The following is a 21,838-nucleotide window of genomic DNA, read 5'->3' on the forward strand; positions in this document are numbered from 1 at the left end:
AAGTAAAGTTGGCTTTTAAAAATTTTTGGAAAGGGACATTACTGTTGATAGCTTTTAAAAAAAAACAATCAGAACACTTTCCTTTTGCGAGAAGTTACCGAACATAGGAGTTTGGACTAATTGAAGATTGATAGGCTCACAGTTCGATAAACTGAAGACATCTCTCATTAAAGGATCACAATATGAAATCCAATTCTGCAGTGGACACTGATAAAATCATGGCATGACAGGTATATTCCTTTCATGCAAAAATGTAAATTATACTGCTTGAATCTTTTTTGCCAACAGTGCCTTGATTACAGTTTTGCTACATTATTATTTAATTTGCTTCTTGCAGTTTTCTGATAGTAAATTAAGACTTTTACTATTGTCATTTGACTCTTGTAGCGTTGGGCATGAACTCAGTGGAATCCTAATACAAGAGGTTTACATTTTTTTCTGCATGATTTCCTTTCTTTTATTGGATGCTGAAAGAAATCCGATCCACCAAAATCTTAGTGCAAATGAAAAAGAAACATCAGCGATAAGATTTATTGATAAATTATGTAGGGAACAACTCCAAGCTACATTTGCCAAAATACAAGAAATGTGGACCAAATTCTTAAGATGAATGAAATTCTTAAATTTCTGTGGTGGAATTGTTCATCCAGACCATTTACCTTAAAATTTGACTGGTGATCATTTTTAAATCAGTCAAAGCTTATGAATCAAATTAAATCTTTTGAGAGAGGAGACATCAGAAGATATAGAATCCATGAGGGTAGAATTAATAAACTGTAAGGGTGAAAAGACCCTGATGGCAGTTGAATACAGGCCTCCAAGAAGAAACCAATGTGCGGTGTGCAATCTGCAGAGGGAGGTGGAGAAGGAATTCAGAAAGAGAAATGTTACATAAATCATGGGGGATTTCAATTATGCAGGTTGATTGGGAAAACCAGGTTGGGTCACTAGATCACAAGATATAGGAGCAGAAGTAGGCCCTTCGGCTCATTGAGTCTGCTCTGCAATTCTATCCTGAACTGATCCAACCTCCCACTCAGCCCCACTCCCTTACTTTCTCCCATAACCCTTGAAGCCCTGACCAATCAAATACCTCTCAGTACACCCAATGACCTTGCTTCGACAGCCACCTGTGGCAGCAAGTTCCACAGACTCATGACCCTCTGAGTAAAGAAATGGCAATTCAAAATTTTGCTTTAGAGATATTCAAAGTAAAGTTGTATTTTGGTGCTGGATCCCAAAAGAAGGAATTTATTGAATACCTTCAGGATGGCCAAGCTGACCAGGGAAATGGCAGTTGTGGTTTGGGTATTGTGTAATGAACCTGTATTGATAAGGGAGCTGAAAGTAAGGGAACCCTTAAGAGCAGTGATTATAATTTGCCCTGGAGTTTGAGAGGGCAGTATACCAGTAGAATAAAGGAGACTATAGAGGTGAGAGAGAGGAATTGGCCAAAGGTGATTGGAAAAGCACACTAGAACAGCAATGGCTGGGGTTTCTGCAAAGAAATGAGGAAGGTGCAGGACAGGTATATTCCAAAAAATAAATATTTGAATGGAAAAATGATGCAACTGTGGCTGTCATGAGAAGACAAAGTGAAAGTTAATGCAAAAGAAAGGACATGCAAGAAAGCAAAAAATAGTGGGAAGATAGCAGACTGGGAAGCTTTTAATAGCATATAGAAGGCAACTGAAAAGGTCACAAGGAAGGAAAAGATGAACTTTCAAAGGAAGCGAGCAAATAATATCAATACGTATACTCAAAAGATTTTTTTAAAGAGTAAACATAAGATGCAAGAGTCGATACAGGACTAATAGAAAATGACACTGCAGAAATTATAATGGAAGACATGAAGATGGCAGAGAGACTGAATAAGTATTTTGTATCAGTCTTCACTGTGGAAGACATTAGCAGTATCCCTGACTTTCAAGGGCGTCATAGAAGAGAGGTTACTGCAAATCACCAGAGAGAAAGTGCTTGGGAAGTTGAATGGGTTAAGGGTAGATCTAATCGTGGATTAGATGGAACAAATCCTCAGGTTCTGAAAGAAATAGCTAATGCGATTGTGGATTCATTTGTAATGATCTTCCAATAAATTCTGGCATGGCTCCAGAGAACTGGAAAATTGCAAAGGTCACTCCGCTATTTAAAAAGAAAGGAAGTTGGTCTAACATCGGTAGTTGGGAAATTGTTGGAGTCAATTGTCAGGGATGAGGTTATGGAGCATCTAGAGGTGCATGACAAAATAGGCCAAAGTCAGCATGGTTTCCTTCAGGGAAAATCTTGTCTGATAAACCTACTGCAAGTTTTTGAGGAAACTGCAAGCAGGCTTGACAAAAGAGATGGAATAGATGTTGCCAAAGCTTCTAACATTTCACACATGAGGCTGCTTAATGAGATGACAGCTCGTGCAATTACATTCGCTGATCAAAAGGAAACAGAGTGGGAATAAAGGGATCTTATTCTGGTGGGCTACTGGTTACCAGTGGTGTTCCGCAGGGGTTGGTATTTGGGCCACTTTTTATCTTGTATGTTAATGATTTCGATTGCAGAAAAAATGGCTTTAGTGCTAAGTTTTCATGTGATGCAAAGATAGGTAGAGGAGCAGTTAAAGATGAGGAAAAGGAGGAGCTGCAGAGAGATTTGGATTAGGAGAATGGGGAAAGAAATGGCAAATTAAATACAATGTTGGAAAGTCTATGGTCATGCTCTTTGGCAGAAGAAATAAAAGGGCAGATTATTACTTAGATGGGGAGGAATGTGAAGTGTGCAGGATACTCAGAAGGTTAATATCCAGGTTGTGTCAGTGGTGAAGAAGGAGAATGCAGTGTGTAGAGGAATAGAATATGAGTAGGGATGTGTTGTTGAGACTCCATAGGGCACTGTTGAGGCCTCATTTGGTGCATGGGGTGCAGTTTTGGGCACCTTATTTGAGAAAGGATATGCTAGCATTGGAGAGGGTTCTTGGAATGAAGCAGTTAGCATATGAGGCACGTGTGACTGTACTCCTTGGAGCTCAGAAGCATGAGGGGGAACCTCATACAGACATTTTGAATATTGCAAAACTGGGACAGAGTAGATGTGGGCAAATTGTTTCCCATCATGTTCGAAGGGCACCCATTTGAAACCAATGTCTAGGAATTTATTTTGCCAGAGAGTGGTGAACCTCTGGAATATCCTGCTATGGATGGCTGTGGAGGCCTGGTCATTGGGTGTATTTAAGGCAGAGATTAATAGGTAAAAACACAATGCTGGAGAAACTCAGCTGGTCAAACTGATCGCAAAGATAAAAATACATAACCCACATTTCAGGCTTGAGCCCTTCATCAAGGTAACAAAGAGATTGATAGGTACCTGAATAGTCAGGATATCAATGGTTGTGGGGAGAATGCAAGGGTGTGGGACTGAGTGGAGAATGGATCATCTCATGATGGAATGGCCACTTCTGCTCCTGTATCTTATGGTCTTGTGAATAGTAACTTCAATTAGGGAAATTTTGGTGGCTGGAGACAATATTTTTGTTGTGTAACATTTTCAAGAGAAATACAGGGAGCATGTTTTACTGGACAAAAGCCTTTCATTCTGTCAATGAAGGGGCTGTTGAATATCCTTCACAGAAATTTGTCCCCATATGTGGTATTTCAACTGATCTCAACAAACAGATTCAATTTTGCTGCAATGCTTTATGTCAGAGTAGAGCTAACCAACAAGACTATTGAGACTGTTCAATCAAAGTAATCTTCAGTCATAATGGTAGCAGAGCCCAAGTTGCCAACATGTTCACTGAATCGTGTGAGAACATGGACCTTGTATTAAACTCTTACAAAACAAAATCTTTATCAACCTACCCCTGCTGTGTAATGCTACCCTCTGATGCTAAAGACCAGTGGCAAAGCTCTGGAAAACATCGTCTCCTTTTCAAGTGAATGAAAGCAGGTAGTTATATGGTGGACAGAGCAAAGTATTGAAGGATGCACTAACCCAAACACATCCACTGATGAAAATCTCAGAACAGCTTGAAATAGAGGAACATTTGGGGTGGCAGTGAGAACACTGAGCCAATACGTTGCATGCATGTTGTAGCCCAATGGAAGGTGTATAACCTTTCTCAAACTATTCATCTGCTCACCACATCAAAGACAGAATCTGGGTATCAAAAACAAGAGGGAGTAGATTTAAATAAGTGTAAGGTTTTAAACAGGATTTGAGGGAAAAGATTGTTTTCTACAGAGGGCTTGATATCTGAAAATTGCTGCCAGAGAGGAAGTGGTGGAATTGGGTACAATAGTTATGTTTAAGAAACACTTGGACATATAGTCACATGGGCAGGACATTGGGTCCTCTGGGCAGATGGGCAAAAAAAGTCTGTATGGATATGGTGGGCTGAAGGGTGTATTCTTGTGTTTTAAGACTGTCTCATCAGACACTTCAGATTCCACAAAATTGGAATGTCTGTTGATCTCAAGGGTAATGAGCTGGTGTGTAATTTACAGTGTCGACTTAATTCATGTTCTTTTGGTCATTGCTGGAAGGATTTATTTTAAGTTTAACAGCAGATTCAACTGAGAATTGATGACTTAATTAGTGAGGTAACTTACATGTGCTAAATGCTGTAATATTCCAAAACTGGCCTGAAGAATTGGTTCCTGGAAACCTTTTGTTATCGTCCTACATACATTGGGCTTTGGACAAATTAATTGTTATTTGATTGAAGTTGTAGTTCTACCTAGAAATCTGCCATCTTGTCTTTTTAAACTTGACATTTTTCATAGAGAATTAACAAATTGCTTTGTTACGTTGAGCTGCCACACTCAGGTCGTATGCATATGTAAACATTTTTTGTACTATAGATGAGTAAAACCAAGTTAACTACAAGAATTAGACTCCTTTCAGGAGAATTCTAAGATTTATCTCCTGATGAGTGCAATTTATCCAAATGTGCTCAGAGTATGTGAAAGATTATACTTAAGGTTAAGTAACAACCAAATATTTTGTAACAGAATATTTTCGTTGCGGCTCTATTTATTCAACATGGAAATGAGACTAAAAATATACTCTGTCATTTCCTTGTTGATCTTTGCATTTCTTTTCTTGCTGAACTTAATTTCTTAACCATTTTTGCATTGTTTTGATGTTGGTTCTTTGACTTCCTGCTCTTCAGCCCAGATGTACCGTCTCTAGACTAAACTCATACCTTTAGATGGTAGCTCATTGTTTAAAAAAAAATATATTTAATTTTAGAAACTGTGTGAATAAAGCAGACATTTTTTTTTCGCACAATGAACCAACAGCCAGACTTTGCTTGTTTCTACACTGGCATGCATAGCCTCAAATCAAAATGTCTGACCTCATAAATTTCAATTAAAGTCTCTATGGAGATGTGACTAAACAAACAGGCTTGACTTGGAAAATTAAAAGAAAATGTCTGTGAACACTTTGCTTAAACCCATTGGCTTCCTAACCTATTTATTCAATACACTGATCATTTTACTCGGGGCTCTGTATATTGTGGTGTGCACAGGGTATTTGTACTTGAAGCCACACGTGCTTCTCGAGAGGTTTCACAGTCCGTGAGATTAAGTAGGTTTGAATGCTACATGGTTAATTAGCATTATGGTTTGATGAGGAGGTTACATGCTCAAGTTTTGAAACATTTTTCTTGAGTCATTCGTAACTTTCGTCATTGAAGTGTAATTTCATTACAAAAACAAATGATTTCACATGAAGATGATTCTGCCTTAGATGATTTAGTAAGAGAAAACAAACTCCTGCCTGGATGAAAATCAAGGATCAAGAATGGACAAAATTCTCAACATTTGAAGTTTTGTCAAATTCAAAGTTCTTTGCACCAAATGTAGCAAATTAATGAAAGACCCAATACAAGTTGATCTTGTGTGATATAGTGAAATGGATATTTGGACAGTTGTAGGTTTTATTGGTCCATTATTTGTGCATAATTTTTATTGATGTTCTATTTGTGATGCTTTGCAAAACTTACCAGAAATTTTCAATCCATTTTGTCTATGTGTGTACACTGCCACCTGCAGGTTAACTGGATTTTTATTCACTGAGAATGCATTATTGATTGAATTGGAAATAGACATGCTGTGGAATTCTATACTGGGTTAAAATGGTTTATAAGTGATTTTATTTTGGACAAATAAATTATTTGGCAATGCTATTTGAACTCAACTAAATTTTAACATTTATTTTAATACATCATCTAAAGTTAAACTGCATCTTTAAATTTGCAAAATGTTTTTTATAATTTGTATAATTTGATGAATTTTTTAAATTTTCCACAAATGTTTTGCAATTACCTATTACATGATAAAGTAGTTTCAGCACCATTGTTCTTCAGACTTTTTACTGAAGTGGTGGCTTATAGATTGGAAATTACTGACATGACGATAAATAATATTGGTGAAGAAATGAGGGAGAATTGGAGTAGATGGTTGGTATTCATTTTAGGAGGACGTGACCAATGTGGCAAGAATGTACACTGAGACTTAGCCTTGCACCATAATTATAAATGATTTAGATGATCGGGAAAGATAAAGTAACAAACAATTTGTAGAAACTGAAAGAATGGCAACATTGCCCTTTAAATTACAGAAGTATTAATGGGAAAAGAATTGTGGTATAGATGCATGTGAGGCTATATTGTTTGAACCCTTAAAGGATTAAACAGTGTACTTTCTATGTAATTAAGGATCAAAATAAACTTGGGATCCACATACAAAGATCATAAGTATTGCCAAAAAGATTAATGCGACACTGTTCCTTGTTTCAAATTAAACATGAGGTGATAGAATTGTGCTCTAGCTACGTAAATCTTGAGTGCAGTGAGCACTTTTTGAAAGGTGTAATGCCCAGAAGTGATCATCTGGTGAATTGTGTAGCAATTATTTTAATTTAATACATGGAATTATTTTTCTAATACAAGATTTGAGGGACAAGTTACGATGCAGCCCTAGTTTCTGTAATTAGAAACATGTATCGTAAATAGAGAGAAACCTTTTCTGTTGATAGAGAGTTTTGGACTTCAGATTCCGATCTTAGATTGATTGTCAGAATACATATATGACATCACATACAACCCTGAGATTCTGTTTCCTGCAGGTGAGGCAGAACTACCTCTTATTGGTAGTGCAAACCAAAAGCTCAATGTACACATGTAAACCACAAATAAAGAAATGTAAGCAAATTGTGTAATACAGAGAGAAACATAATTAATAAAGTGCAAAAGTAAGAGTCCATAACGAGTCCCTGGTTGAGTTTGTCGTTGAGGAGTCAGATGGTAGGAGGGGGAGCAGCTATTCCTGAAACTGATGACGTGAATCTCTTTGCCGATGATAACAGTGTGTGTGCTGGGTGGTGTGGATCCTTGATGATCGCTGGTGCTCTTTGGAGAGGGTTTTGCCTGTGATTTTTCAGGGCTGTGCCCACTACCTTTTGCAGGAATTTGTGCTCAGGGATATTGGTGTCCCCACACCAGACCCAGACCGGGATGCAACCAGACTTGGGAGTCTAGTTTAAATTGACCAAGGCTATTCAGGATCGAATTGGGAAACACTTCTTTCTGAAGAGGGTTGTAAAAATCTGGAATGCTATTATTCCAATAACACTTGATGCTGAGGCAATTAATTTTCCATTAACTAAAGGAAATGAAAGGAAAAGACAGGCATGTGGAGTTAGATACTGGATCAGCCATGATTGCATTAAACAATGGGACAGGATTAAGGGCCTATTCCTTGTTTGTTTTTTTATGAGCATTTCACCATTTCAGATATATTATAAGTTTCAGTGGAAAAAATACTGGCTTATCTCAGGACACCAATGCAGACTAAAGTAATTTTGTAAGTGCTCTTTCCTTGCATGCCTGGCTCTGAAAAAGATTGTTTGAAGTAGTTAATTATACAGGTAACAAGGAAAAGCCAATATGAACAGAAAATGTTCATATATTAGTGGTTAATCTAATTTACTAAACATTGTAGTGTCTGGTGTAAAATATAAAAGTACTTTCAAAGAAGTTGAAAGGAAAAATTGTCAAATTGCGCTATGGGCTTGAAATATAGCTAGGTACCATCAGGAAGAAAAGAAAATTGTAATGACAGGGCCCACAGTTCTTGTTTCATTGCTATTGAATGGAAGTTCATTTTAAGTACTTCATTATTTTGAGCTGATCTTAAAATTAATTAATATTTGAGCATGTTTCCATTTTTTGAAAGTGGATTTTGGATGAAAGAGAAACAAGTGCTGGCTGGGTAGGTAAAATGTGTGGTTTTTTTTGTTTATTTGAAGCAATTGTTTGAGATGTTACATTTGTTAAATCCTGAGACTTGCCTGTAGAATATTTAGTAATTTGAATCTAAAGGTACCAGGACAAAATGTAAATGTCCCGTGGCACAATTTGTTGAATGTAAAAGGGAACAGAGTGCACTTTTAATTTTAAAGGTAAGATTTGTCCAGAAGAAAAATGAAAATTTGAAATAACCTCAGTTGGCCCCAGCCTCAAAGTTGCGTGGGTTATCCTTTGAAAAGGGATAAATGGATGTAAAACTGAAGAAATAAAAATGATATACCACTACCAGTCCTTAGTTCCACAGTTTCATAATTGCATTGTCTGTACCTCAATATTTTTTTAAGTATTTTTGAAAATCGTGAGGAAAAAAAAGACACAACACAAATTTATTCCTCATAGCCTATATATTCCCTTTCATAAAGCAGCTGAATTTTAAGGATTTTAAGGTACAAATTGTGCCCATGTTCGGGATGGAGCTGATTTTACCGTTCATAATTAATTTATGTTATCATGGGTAACATCACAGTGTATGAATTTTGATTTGTGAATTATAGTTTATGATCAGTGAAGTGAAAGCAAGTGGAACTAGTTTAAGTCTGAAAGAGTACCTCTAATGTCAAGTTTAGTGATTACTTCTCTTTCATTTCATTCATTTGTTGGCTTTTGTATCATGTCAGACACAAATAAAAGAGGAACTACTTTCAGAGATCATATGCTATTACATGCCCAAGTTGTAAAATCCTTTAATTCTCTGCCGTTTTTTGTACAGTTATCTTTCATACTATCTTTATTTTACTGGTTAAACATGATGGATATTCAAATACAAAATGGATAAAAAAGTTTTTAAATACTGGCTGTTAAAGTATGATATTGTTGCACATTTATAATATTTTTTGTTTTGTTGACATGATTGACCTGTTTATATGCTTAAAAATTATTCTTATTGTTCCCTTTGATTTAACACCAAGGGAGCGTCGCAAAATTTAGATCCCTTGCTCTAATCATCCATGACATGAATTCAGAATCAGAATTTATTGTCATGAACAAGTCATGAAATTCACTGTTTGCTGCAGCATTAGAGTGAAAACATTCATATTATAACCATCTTATGCCATTACTATAAAAAATAAAAATAATCGTGCACGAAAAGTAAAGCAGTGTCTTTGGTTCACTGATCATTCAGGAATCTGATGGCAGCGGGGAAGAAGCTGTCCTTGTGCCATTGATTGCTCGACTTTAGGCTCCTGTGCCTTTTCCCCAATGGTAGCAGAGTGAAGAGGGCATGGCCTGGGTGGTGGGTGGGGTCTTTGAGGATAGAGGCTGCAATTTTAAGACACCACCTCATGTGGATGTCCTCGATGGAGTGAAGTCTGGTGCCTGTGATGTCGCAGGCCGAGTTAACAACCCTCTGGAGTTTATTCTTGTCCTGAAAGTTGGTGCCTCCATACCAGACAGTGATGTGACCAGCCAGAATGCTCTCCTGCAGAAATTTACAAGAGTCTTCGGAGATATAAAGAATCTCCTCAGACAACTCATAAAGTGCAGCTGCTGGCGAGCTTTCTTTTTGATTGCATTAACATGGAGGCTCCGGGACATATCCTCAGAGATGTTGACACCCAGGAATTTGAAGTTCTTGACTCTCTCCTCTACTTGAGCTATCTATGAGGACTGGGGTCATGTTCTCCTGACTTCTTCCTGAAGTCCACAATCATCTCTTTGGTTTTGCTGACGTTGAGCGCGAGGTTGTTGTCACGCCACCATTCAATGAGCTGATCTATCTTCCTCATTGTCGTTTGTGGTTCTTCTGACAACGGTGGTGTCATCAGCAAATTTGTAGATAGCATTGGAATTGTGCCTGGCCACCTGGGTTTATAATGAATAGAGCAGAGTGTTAAGCACACATCCTTGGGGTGCCTGCGATTGACGTTGGTTTCCAGTCATACAATATTTACATTTTAATGTTCTCATCCTTATGCCCAGATATCCCGCAGCATTGCTGTCTCTAAGCTCCTCCCTCCACATTTTTTGTAACCTCCCCAGTCTGCCTTCACTTCTGGGCGTCTTATTCATCTCTTATTTTTATTTCATTAATTTTATTATCCATGTCATCCAAATCCTTGGTTCTAGAAATGCCTTCCGACACTTCTCTTTTTGACCATGAGTTCAAATAATCCCTTATGTGCGCTTAGTATCAAATTTTGTTTCACACTGCCAGAAAATATCTGAAGACATTTTAATTTATCGAATGTTGTGTTTATCCAAATTATTGTTACAGATGTGATATTTCTAGTTTATTGACAACTCTTCAATATAATTTGTTTCCTGATGATTCTGCTACGTTTGCTTTATGATTACAATGCCAGCAGGGCTGAGTTCAGCAGATCAGTGACAATGTTGAAAAAAAAGATGCGTGCACTTTGAAAATGCGATGCCATTTTATGTCCAAATCAAAGTGCTTCTGGCAAAAATTCTTCTGTGTGAAGTGTAATGATTGTTATGCATTATGAGCTGGACAGCAGCTGCATGATATAACCTGTCTGTTTCCGTCAAATCTGGATACTGGAAGTGTGCTCTTTGTGACAAGTTTTCAACATGTAGCTGAACCATTTAACTGAGTTGAGCAAAGTGAGAAGCTCGAGGGACTCAGCAGTTCAGGCAGGATCATTGTTTTGTGATTGGGAGTCTTTTTTAAAGACCTTGTCCATTTCTTCCATGGTGCATCAATTGCAATAATATAAATTAAATTACCACAATATGCTAAGACAGAAAAAGAGGCAGTAAACATGAAAGGATAGATCATAAGTATTCTGTTTCAGCTTTCAACTTTCAAGAGTGCAGGCAGATCTTTTGTGGTCCTGGAGTTACTTTGGGCTAAGGTAGTTATGGGGAGGTACAAGAGCCTGAGAACTGCAAGATAAAATCTTCCATTGAACTTGGAGGTGTTGGACGCCCACACCACCTGGCTGAAGGTAGCAAGGAGAAGCGATTGTGACTGGAGTTACGGTGGCTGACCTGCTGAGGCAGCATATCGAATAGATGTTTTTTTTCAATGAATGGAAGAGTAGATGCCTGTGATGGACTTGTCTGAGCTTGTTGCTTTCTGTTGCCTTCTGTCTTTTTGGATATTTGAGTTTCCAAACTGGGCCATGATGAAATCAGTCACTCTACTTTCCACAGTATACCTGTAGAATTTTTCAAATATATTTGATGGCATGCAAAATCTCCTCAGATTTCTTGGAAAGAAAAGGTAACATTAAATTGTACTGCTGCAAGATAATAATGTATTTAAATGTATTGAATACAGTATAATCATAAAATAAATAGTCGCAATTTTTTGGTGACTAAGTGACCACCATAAAGTACGTTCAGTGCAGGTGGATGGTTCATAAATGGAGGAATTCATAGGTGTATGAGAGAATAGGTTATAGGAAAGTAAATTGGCAAATGGGATTGATGGGTTTGCTCTGAGTGTTGGCAAAGACTTGATGGGTTAAATAAATTCCTATGTTGCAGCGCAATCTGAGAAATAAAAAGCAGGACTTTTTCATATTAATGTGCAGTTTCAAGAAGGCTTAGAAATAGCTGCCAAATCTAATAACATTTGACTGAGCCTCAAGCTTGGAAAGCTGCCAACATAATGTATGTTAAAGTGTATCATCTGAGTTGCATTTATAAATGCATAGTCCTAGGACGACAAAGCCATCTGACTTTGTCAGATGCATAAATATATTGGATATATTGGCTAATTTCTGAATGTAGCATCAATTCATGAGTATACATGCATAACAAGTTTGATTGCACAAATTTGTTCTGTTGCTTGATTCTTTGTTTAATGTTTGGAAATACTGGACAGAACTGCATTGTTAAAATTGGCCCAGGTGTCAATATATTAGCTGGATTTTATCAGTTATGATTGTTCACTCATGAGGATAATCTTGAGTGAACTTGAAGTGGCAGAATGACAAAGATCAAGTTGTATGTATGAGTAGTGGTATTAAATTAGATTTATTCTGTAGTCACACAAGTAGTTTGCTCAAGTGATGATTTTCACTTGATTGTTCATAAGTGTTTCTTGGATAAATTGTCAGTGAGGAAGTTACTGTTGACAATACTTGCAATTTGAACTGCTGCAACAAGAAGTAGCATTTTAGAGAAACATAAAATTCTAGCTGGATTGGAGATTGATAGAGCTTTGAAAAAGTTGATTGCAACCAGCTTTTTATTTTGTGGATCTCGTTTCTCAGCCTCCTTCTGGTATTCTGATTCATTCTTTGTGTTGCTACTAGTTTAAATTTCTTAATAGTGAAATAGTGTCCCATGACAAAAAGGTAAACGTCCTTGCACTGGAGTACCACTATAATAATAATTTAAACATGAATGGTAATAAATGATGGAATTACTGCCTGATGCCTTGTTGCCAGTGTGAGTGGAGCAGAGCCCTCAGATCAAATTACTGTCATGAGTTCTGCCAACTGTTGGCTAAATTTTATGAAAATATATTTCTTTAAAGTTTATGCTACTGATGGGAGATGCTCACCTGTCTCCTCATGACAATTCAAAAATCAATAAAGAAGAAATCGCAGGCAACTTGCTCAGTTTCTGTGGTCCATCTTTTGGTGTTGATGCCATGAATTCCAGTTTTTGCTTCTGTACCGTTTTGGTTCTTTTTGTGTGAAACTACTTTTTGAAAGCATCGTCGTTTCTATTGCTGAACCCAAATAAAGTGTTGAAGTTTTGTGTGAGCAAACAACATTATCTTTCTTTTCAGCCACATGAACCAAGTTGAAATTATAAAAAACTACTATTTGCCAGCATGAAAATTGTTTTTCATGGCTTTGCCATCCCCAGTTAAATTTCCTTATTAATCACAATAACTTTAATCAACAAGAGCTCGAATGACAGGGATATAGTGTTAATTTTATTGTTTTTCAGTTCTTTTAACCTGAAGTGATGAGTTTCAGCTTCCAATTTTTGAAAAATGTACATACATTATGGTCAATTAATGTTTCTTGAACTTCAGAATGTTTGATGCTACTGAAGGAGCAATGATTCATTCGAGAGGTACTTTCTCTGATGTCACCAGAAAACACTTCTTAGGCACACTATCCCTTTAAACTTTGAAAGTTGATCATTTTCTTTCTTTACGTGCATGTTCATTGAAGGGGGTGGCATGGTTGGCATAGCGATTAGTGCAGCTCCTTTAGCACCAGCAATCGTGACTGGGATTCGTATCCCATGCTGTCAAAAAGGAGTTTGTGCATTCTCCCTATGTCTTCGTGGTTTTTCTCCGGGGACTTTGGTTACCTCTCACCATTCGAAAGATACCAAGGGTGTAAGATAAAATTGGGAAGCATGAACTCATGGAGCGAAATGGCCTGTTACCGTCTCTTACACACCCACCCACCCACCCACACACACACACACACACACACACACACACACACACACACACACATACACACACATACACACACATACACACACACACACACACACACACACACATACACACACACACACACACACACTCCCCTACTTCTTTCTGCTACCAAGGCACTTGACAGTCCATTTTTCAATTTTTCACCAACAATCTTTGGGAGGATTATTCAAAGTTCATGTTTTAAAAAAAAATACTGATGCTGAAGAAACCCATTGGCACACATTGATGCTTGTTATCCAGGACCTACACCATGCTATTGCCAATATGTTTTATTCCAGTCAAAAGACTATGCTTTAAAGTAGTCATTAGTGGTCAATAAGTTTACATTTCCTTTGCCTGACCCCATTTTAGATTTGTTGCAAGAGTTGTCCAAAAAAAATTACAGCGTGTGATTACTCTTTAATAAAATTACCTCTGACATACATTGTTGCAAATAAAATGAAGGCAGATTGTTAATTAAGTTATTGTAACTGTTTTATACACTGAAACATTTTTTGTGTTGTAAATCTTCAAGATGATTAATGAAATATAGCCTTTATTTTGCTAAATTATTATTAATTGACAGTTTAGGGATGTTAATACTTTTTTTTTTGCAGACCCTAATCATGAAGGTGCAGCCGAGGGAATTGAAAATATGGCTGATGCTGTCACACATGCCCGCTTTGTGGGCACAGACCCAGCAAGTGATGAGGTTGTCCTGATGAAAATTTTGCAGGTAATTCTGTCTGCGGTTACGATAAAGAAAAACAGCGGAACCAATTAGTTACTGGTATTAAAATGAAATCTGGTTTCTTGGCCAGTAATTAGAGTAATGATGTATTCAATTTCATTCAAATCCATGTGGGAATTCTATGTTTTGGCTTCAGGATTTCTCCTTTGTCTCTGTTATGAACCAGGGGATTACATAGGACTCTGTTATTCTGATTAATTCCTTCTCTTGTCCCCAATTTACTTTAAATCTTTTTGGCAAATTGTTCCTTTGCTCTTCTCATAAGATTCTTGGCCACAGTAAATTCCATACCTCAGCCATTTGCTTGTTATTCTAAATATTGTAATAAGTGATAGAAGAATGTTTGAAACGGGTGCATCATACTATACATGGCATGTCATCAGTTGATGGTTAACATGTAGGGGTAGATCACTGTGAGTCTGGGCCACAGGCTGGAGTGGCAGCCTGTGCTGTCAGCAATTAACCTGATCTGAATGTAGAGCACAGTCTTGTTGGTCTTGGCACACCTGAATCAGGTGGGTGAATCTCAGTTACAACTAAGCTTAATGCAACATGGTGCAGAGATCTTGGTTTTTGAATGGCCTGACATTTGTACTAAAAGTGTTGGAATGATTGAGGGCCAATGGGATTTTTACTTTTGTTCCTTTGCTTTGATTCTTAGCAGAGATGCAAAAGTTATTTTTCATACCTTCTCAATTGTCTGGGTTTAGACTAGTGCACAATATAGAATAGAGAGATATAATTTCTCTTAGAGTCTGATGACTTTTATAATTTCAGTGTCTTTCTCGTTAAAATTAATGTAAGTAATAAAAAAACCATTGCTTTTTAATTATTCCAATACATTATCAATAAAGTAATATTCCAAAACCTTACTTGACCTTGAGCTCTAGTGGTGCAGCAGTTGGTGCTGTTGTCTCCTAGTTCCATGGGATTCTGGCCTTGGATGCTATCCACGTTTCACTTTGTAGTATCCTCTCATCATCCAAGGGCATTTAAGTGGATTAATTGGCTACTGTAAATTATTCTTAGTTGCAGTAACAATCTCTGGGAATTGATGGTAATACATGAAAGAAGAAATTGCAGGTCTGTTGGGAAATAAAGAGACCACGAATGTAAATAATAGAATTACTTCCTTGTACATTGACATGGACCAGATGGACAAAGTGATGATCTTCTGGTTGCGATAAGTACATTTGACATGTCCAAAACAAAGGTGACTGGAGAACCTCAAAAAGGCTTGTAGCACTTGTTTCTGGTCCAGGAACAGAGCATAGTGCCAGCCTTAGATTTGTATCAGCTCTATGTAGATCTTGGACATACATTCTTTTGGAACACTGGAGGTTGTGAAAATTTGTACTAATAGTGGTAGAAACATTGAAGGCCATTGAGATTTTAACTTTTGTTCCTTTGCTTTGATTCTTAGCAGAGATGCATAGGTTATTTTTCATACCTTCTGAATGTCTGGGTTTAGGCTAGTGAGCAGTGTCGAATAGAAAACAAAAGTTGAGTCTTTTGCCATTTATATTGAACATAAATATTAATGAATGGTAGTTTTAAAGTTCAGTATTTCAGCTTTTGACTGAAAATGCTTCAAAAAATATTAGAGAATTGTTTGTATTTAGGAATGCAAGTTTAATATTTTTTTGAAAGGTGCTGTAAAGGTTTTCTGTTATTTCCCCTCAAATATATTGTAACTTTTTGCAACCACTCAATCAGACTGATATAATCTTGAGGCAATAATCATATGTAGGCAGGAATCACTAAATTGAAAATAAATGATCAAAAACTTTGAAATAGATGTATGGTTTTGATGATGAGCTTTGACAGAAGGTTTGCAAAATCAATTCCGATTGACCTGTGAATTATTTTCAATACTTTTGACAAGATAAGTAATTCAGAATTCTTAAATTCAACATCTGGTTTTTCTTTCTCTAAAGGATGTATGGAAGCATTAACATTTTACTCTGTCATGTCTTTTAGGTCTTGAGAACCTTACTCCTTACCCCTGTTGGAGCTCACCTCACCAATGAATCAGTTTGTGAAATTATGCAGTCATGTTTTCGAATATGCTTCGAAATGAGGCTCAGTGGTGAGTCTTTCTTAGCTCTATGCTTAGTTTTTAATGCCTTTTAGACTTTTGACATTCTTGCTTTTGGTCACTGAGAAATTAATCAGCATCTCTACTGGATCACACATGCAGTACATTGAACATTTTTTTGGTCTAGTTTTGGTTTTTAGTTATTTAAATCTGCATAGTTTATGAATAGCTCTACCATTGACATTTAGAAATACTTAAAAAAACTTGAAGCAAATGGGAGACTCAAAAGTTGTTGCAATGTTTGGTGAAGGGGTTTTGTGATACTTATTACAGCATGTAAGGAGGCCATTTGGTCCACGCCAGCTTCCAAAAAAAAAACAAACCCACGTGTCGTGGACTGACAACTTGGAGCTTGCTCTGTTTTTCCTTTTGGGTGAGGCCAACAGTTCAGATTTCAGATTTATTGTCAGAGTACATAAATGTCATCACAGACAACCCTGAGAATTCATTTCTTGTGGGCAAGGCAATATTACCACTTATTGGTAGTGCAAAAAAAGTTGTACTCAATGTATACGTGTAAATAAATAAAGAAATGTAAATAAATAAAGAAATTGACTATGCAATACAGATAGAAAAAAAAATCAATGAAGTGCAAAAGTAAGAGTTCTTCGATGAGTCCCTGAATGAGTTTGTTGTTGAGGAGTCTGATGGTGGAGGGGTAGCAGCTGTTCTCAATATGTGGAACCTAAACCTGATGGTAGCAGCAAGAACGGAGCATGTGCTGGGTAATGTGGATCTTGATCATTGCTGTTATTCTCCCGATGGCAGCATTCCCTGTATATGTTCTCGCTGGCGGTGAGGGTTTTGCATGTGATGTCCTAGGTTGTATCCACTACATTTTGCAGAGTTTATCCTGAGGGGTATTGATGTCCACATACCAGACCATGATGCAGCTGGTTGGCTCACTTTTCACCTCACATCTGTAGAAATTTGCCAGGGTTTCTGATGACATACCAAACTTCTACAAACTCCTGAAGAAATTAAGGCACTGACTAGCTTTATTCTTGATGCCATTAGTGTGTTGGGTCCAGGAAATATCTGCCGATATGGTGACAAGTTTGGGAGTATACCTGCAAAATAGTCATGAATTATTTTGCTTAAATGCAATTTGTTATTGGTAATATGTGGTTTCCTTTACAGTGAGGATTCAGATTGAGGTCAAAACCCGGATAAGGATCTGTAGAGTGGTGTACATTATTTTGTGTTACTTGAAGTTTGGCTTAAAAGAATATTCTATCACTTTTTCTTAAAATAACTCACAAAAGTGGGAAAAAAACTACAGTTTAAAATAAGATAGTATATGGTTCATATGTATTTGTGATATTTTTAAATGTTTTAATTAAAGAATTAGAAAATCGCAGAATGTTACCCCACTATTCAAGAAGGGAGAGAGGCACCAGAATGGAAATTATAGAGCAATTAGCCTGATGTCAGTGGTTGGGAAGATGTTGGAGTCCATAGTAAAGGATGAGGTTATGGCGTACTTGATGACAGGATAGGCTAAAGCAGCATGGTTTCCTTAAGGGAAACCATTGCTTGACAAACTTATTGAAATTCTTTGAGGAAGTGCTGGCTGGATAAGGGAGGATGTAGTGTATTTGGATTTTCAGATGGAAAACCATGGTTAAGGAAACCATGCTGCTAATTGAACTCTTCATATCTAGAATGAACATTTCTTCACTTAATTTTTTTCATGGAAGTTTTGAGATGAGTGCTAAATACTTTGTATTTCATCAGTGTTTGATTTTTATACATTGTCTATTGGAGCTGTATCGGTAATTGATATGCGTTCAGAAATTTGTATGCTTCACATCATAGCAGTAAAAGGGCATTTTGTGCTCTGAAGTGATAAACAGACAGCTGCTCACAATGGCTGACAGTGCTCTAGTGCCATCTTCCTTCTGTTTGTGTCAGACAAATGCATTGAGTTTAATTTAAAATGGTTTAATAAGCTCTGCTTAATCCTTAGTAAACAAAACTAGGAGGGAGGTCTACTTGTTGGAGCCTCTTGATAATATCACAATGCTTAATGACACCTGTGTTATTTGTTTTTTTTTCTCTCTCTGCAGAGTTATTGAGGAAATCTGCTGAACACACACTGGTCGACATGGTACAGCTGCTGTTCTCAAGGTAGAAATAGCGAGATTAACCTGTCATGGTTCTCCTTTGGGCCCAGCCAAGGGCAACTATCTTGTGTCAAAAAAGAGGCTTTATCATTGTTTTGATTTGAACAGTGCAAATATGAATTTTTTATTGATCTCAAGATTTTTATATTTTCATTTGAACAGTAGTACAGCAGATACCCTAAAATAGGGCTGCTCAGGGATTGGGTCGGTCCAGATTTTCAAATTTTTCTGTTTCTCAGGCAGTACTTTTTAAATTCAAATTTAAGGAGGAATAAAGAGATGAACATGTAAATTTTGATAGTTTATTCATTAGCAAATACAGCACGTTTCATTTATCAAAACGAACAGTTTTGAAGAAAAATAAAGTCAACTTGACAACAAAAAAGTGTGTAATGCTTGAAATTAAGTTTAAAAATGAACATACACAAGGAAAATATAGTATGCAAATGAAATTCTTTGTGATAGATTATCTGTATTAAACATGGTTGCTTTTTGCCACTGTGAATCTGTGGCACTAACGCATACATGCAAATATGCACACAAAAGCTTGCTAAATTTAAAAAAAAAGAATTTTAGAAAAGCCTGGATTCTCGGGTGGTCCAGATTTATGACATCTGGATTTTTGGACTTGTACATCTTTGTCAAATATTTGTATAATTTGGAATCAAGTATTTTTCCTCTTGAAATTGGTGTGAAGGGATTTGAGGATCCATTGGGTGTGATTTGGAAATACATTTTGAGCATTCAATTCTGTTTGGAATTGCTCTTTTTATTTAGAAGTATTTGTATCACCATAGTCTTTTCCGATCATAGAACTTCGCCATCTTCCAATGTTGTCTTTACATTGCCCCTTCCATTTCACTAGTTGAACAGACAGGCAGCATTTCTGTCTACTAGATTACTCAGCCATCTATTTCGGGTGTGTACTGGTATTGGGTTAATTCGCCCTCTGACACGATGGCTTATATATGTATGAGCAATTAAGATGACATTAATGGATTGAATGGACACAGGTATTTTTGTCTGTTCAAAGTGGCTGCCTAATTTATTCAAAGCACGATAAACCCAGCAACTTAACCTTCATTCCCAGGATCAGCTGGGGTAAGCCATATATCTCCGCAACTCATTCTTGGTCTTAAATTTAACTTTCTATGTTAATTGTGGCAGAATTTGACACTGTTGCATTGTCCCCGTTGCACACCAAGATGACCATCTGGAGTGCGACTTAGCATGCTCGTGACCAAGTGGATATAGAATTGCCTGCACTGTGCATTTGATATAGCTACTGGCCAGTGGATCCTCCCAGCTCTTTTATATGATGTTTCATCCAACACAAATTGGATGCCATTTTTCCAGATACACTGTAATTTCACGTCCACTGCAAGTAATACATTTGATGTTGAAGTGCAAGAATTTGATTTGCAATTCAGATTTTGTCCATTGTGATTACCTATCCACAGTATCAGCTACACTTTGCCTCCCTCTGGGATTTTTCTCTGTCTGGTGGAGAAGTGTCTCCTTTTGGGGTCTCAAAAAATAAGAGCAAGGTTTTTCATGTTACTCTTCTTTGCAGGACAATTGCCTCATGCCAGTGAACTTGTTCCTGTGAAATTTTTTGTGTACATAAAGAAAATTGAATTGTTTTCCATAAAATGTTGCATGCACACTGTCAATTAGATAATGAAAGAAGTAAAACACAGAAGTCTGCAGACACAGTGGTTGAAATAAAAACAAAATGCTGGGGAATCTCAGCAGGTCAAACAGAGTACTTTATATAGCAATATACTTTATATAATAATCTTTCAGGCTTGAACCCTTCATCAAGGTATTGTTACAGAGTTCTGTGTTGTGTATTGGCCTATGTGTTATGTGGTTTTATGTTAAAAAGTGACAGTTTGCCTTTAAGAGCCAAGGTGAAGGTGGACTGCTGAGAGAGTGGGAGACGGACTGAGCATGTGCAGAAAATGATCTAAAAATTTCTGGACTTGGACGATAAACCACCACTGGGGGTGCTGTGGAGTGGAAGGTGGCCCAGAGCATGAGTCATGGTCTGGAGGACAGTTTAGAATGTTGGGATTTCAAAAAGGATGAACATTCCGAAGGCAGTCAGAAGGATCTAGACCAGGCCAGTTGGTTCCTCTCTCTGCAAGCAACACAAGACAACTTTGAATTTTGTGCTCTCTCTCTCTCTCTCTCTCTCTCTCTCTCTCTCTCTCTTCTCTCTCTCTTCTCTCTCAAAGATCTTTTGACTTCGGTTTACCAAACAAACTGAATTTTGTTTATGATCTTTGCTTCTGTTGAGATCAAAGTTTTTGTGAGTTTTGTGTGTTTTGTGCTTCTTTTATGTCTAAATTTTTCTGTGGGCTGGTTGGAAATCTAACAGACTTTGATTACGTATGTAATATTTAGGCTGGGGAATTTATTAGTTTTACACTGTTATAGAAATTTGCATAGTAACCAGTGGGCATTGTTATAAAGGGGGGGTTTTTGAATTAAAGTTTGAAGGTGAATTTTTTTGTTAATAAAGTAATTGTTCATCTTTACCCCTGTGTGATATGCCTTCTTTGTGATTGCTGCTTTGATCTTGTAACAGTATGGACAAAATGTGGGCAGGGGCTTGAACAAAATGGTGGGGGGATGGAATGGCATGGGGAAATTTGGTTTATATTAGTTCAGCTTTCTAAGATTTTTCTCCATGTGATCAGATATTTCACTTTTTTGAGATATGTAGATAATATTTCTAATTATGATTTGATGTTAAATATGTGAGAAGAAGCTGACTTTTTAGCTGAGAAACAACTGTTAGTGGATCACTGATTCGAGTAGATTTTCAGTTCTGTCCATTTTCTCTTATATAAACTTGTTTCTTTACTGCATAATTTAGCAGTGTGTATTTTCGATGACTAAATCTCTTGTCTACTTCATTCTTCCTCTTGCTGTGTTTCACTGTTCACTTAAGGCAGGAGTATTTTTATTACAAAGGAACTCAGCTCCTCAGCTTTACTGTTGAAGGAATCTAAAACTGGAAAAGTAGTTTCTGAATTCTAAGATCCGGCTCCTGATTTCTTGCTGAACATTCAACCTGATGGCATTAATCACAATTTCTCTGGCTTTTGTTAAAGTCACCACCAACCACCCC

General features: G+C 37.1%; 1 protein-coding gene across 6 annotated transcripts in view; it reads left to right on the forward strand.

The window, feature by feature from the left end:
• Positions 1–21,838, forward strand: part of gbf1 (golgi brefeldin A resistant guanine nucleotide exchange factor 1) — a 214,604-nt gene that overhangs the window by 104,515 nt on the left and 88,251 nt on the right. For 4 of the 6 annotated variants that reach the window (XM_069885597.1, XM_069885594.1, XM_069885595.1 and 1 more), the window contains 3 exons: positions 14,342–14,460; positions 16,456–16,564; positions 18,643–18,703. In XM_069885597.1, the coding sequence (XP_069741698.1) occupies positions 14,342–14,460; positions 16,456–16,564; positions 18,643–18,703 (289 nt within the window). Of the gene's footprint in view, positions 1–14,341; positions 14,461–16,455; positions 16,565–18,642; positions 18,704–20,797; positions 21,094–21,838 lie in introns of those variants that run through there. The other 2 variants (XM_069885598.1, XM_069885599.1) reach the window with 2 other exon arrangements.

The sequence above is a fragment of the Narcine bancroftii genome, chromosome 6 (assembly GCF_036971445.1).
Source record: "Narcine bancroftii isolate sNarBan1 chromosome 6, sNarBan1.hap1, whole genome shotgun sequence".
Lineage (NCBI taxonomy): Eukaryota > Metazoa > Chordata > Chondrichthyes > Torpediniformes > Narcinidae > Narcine > Narcine bancroftii.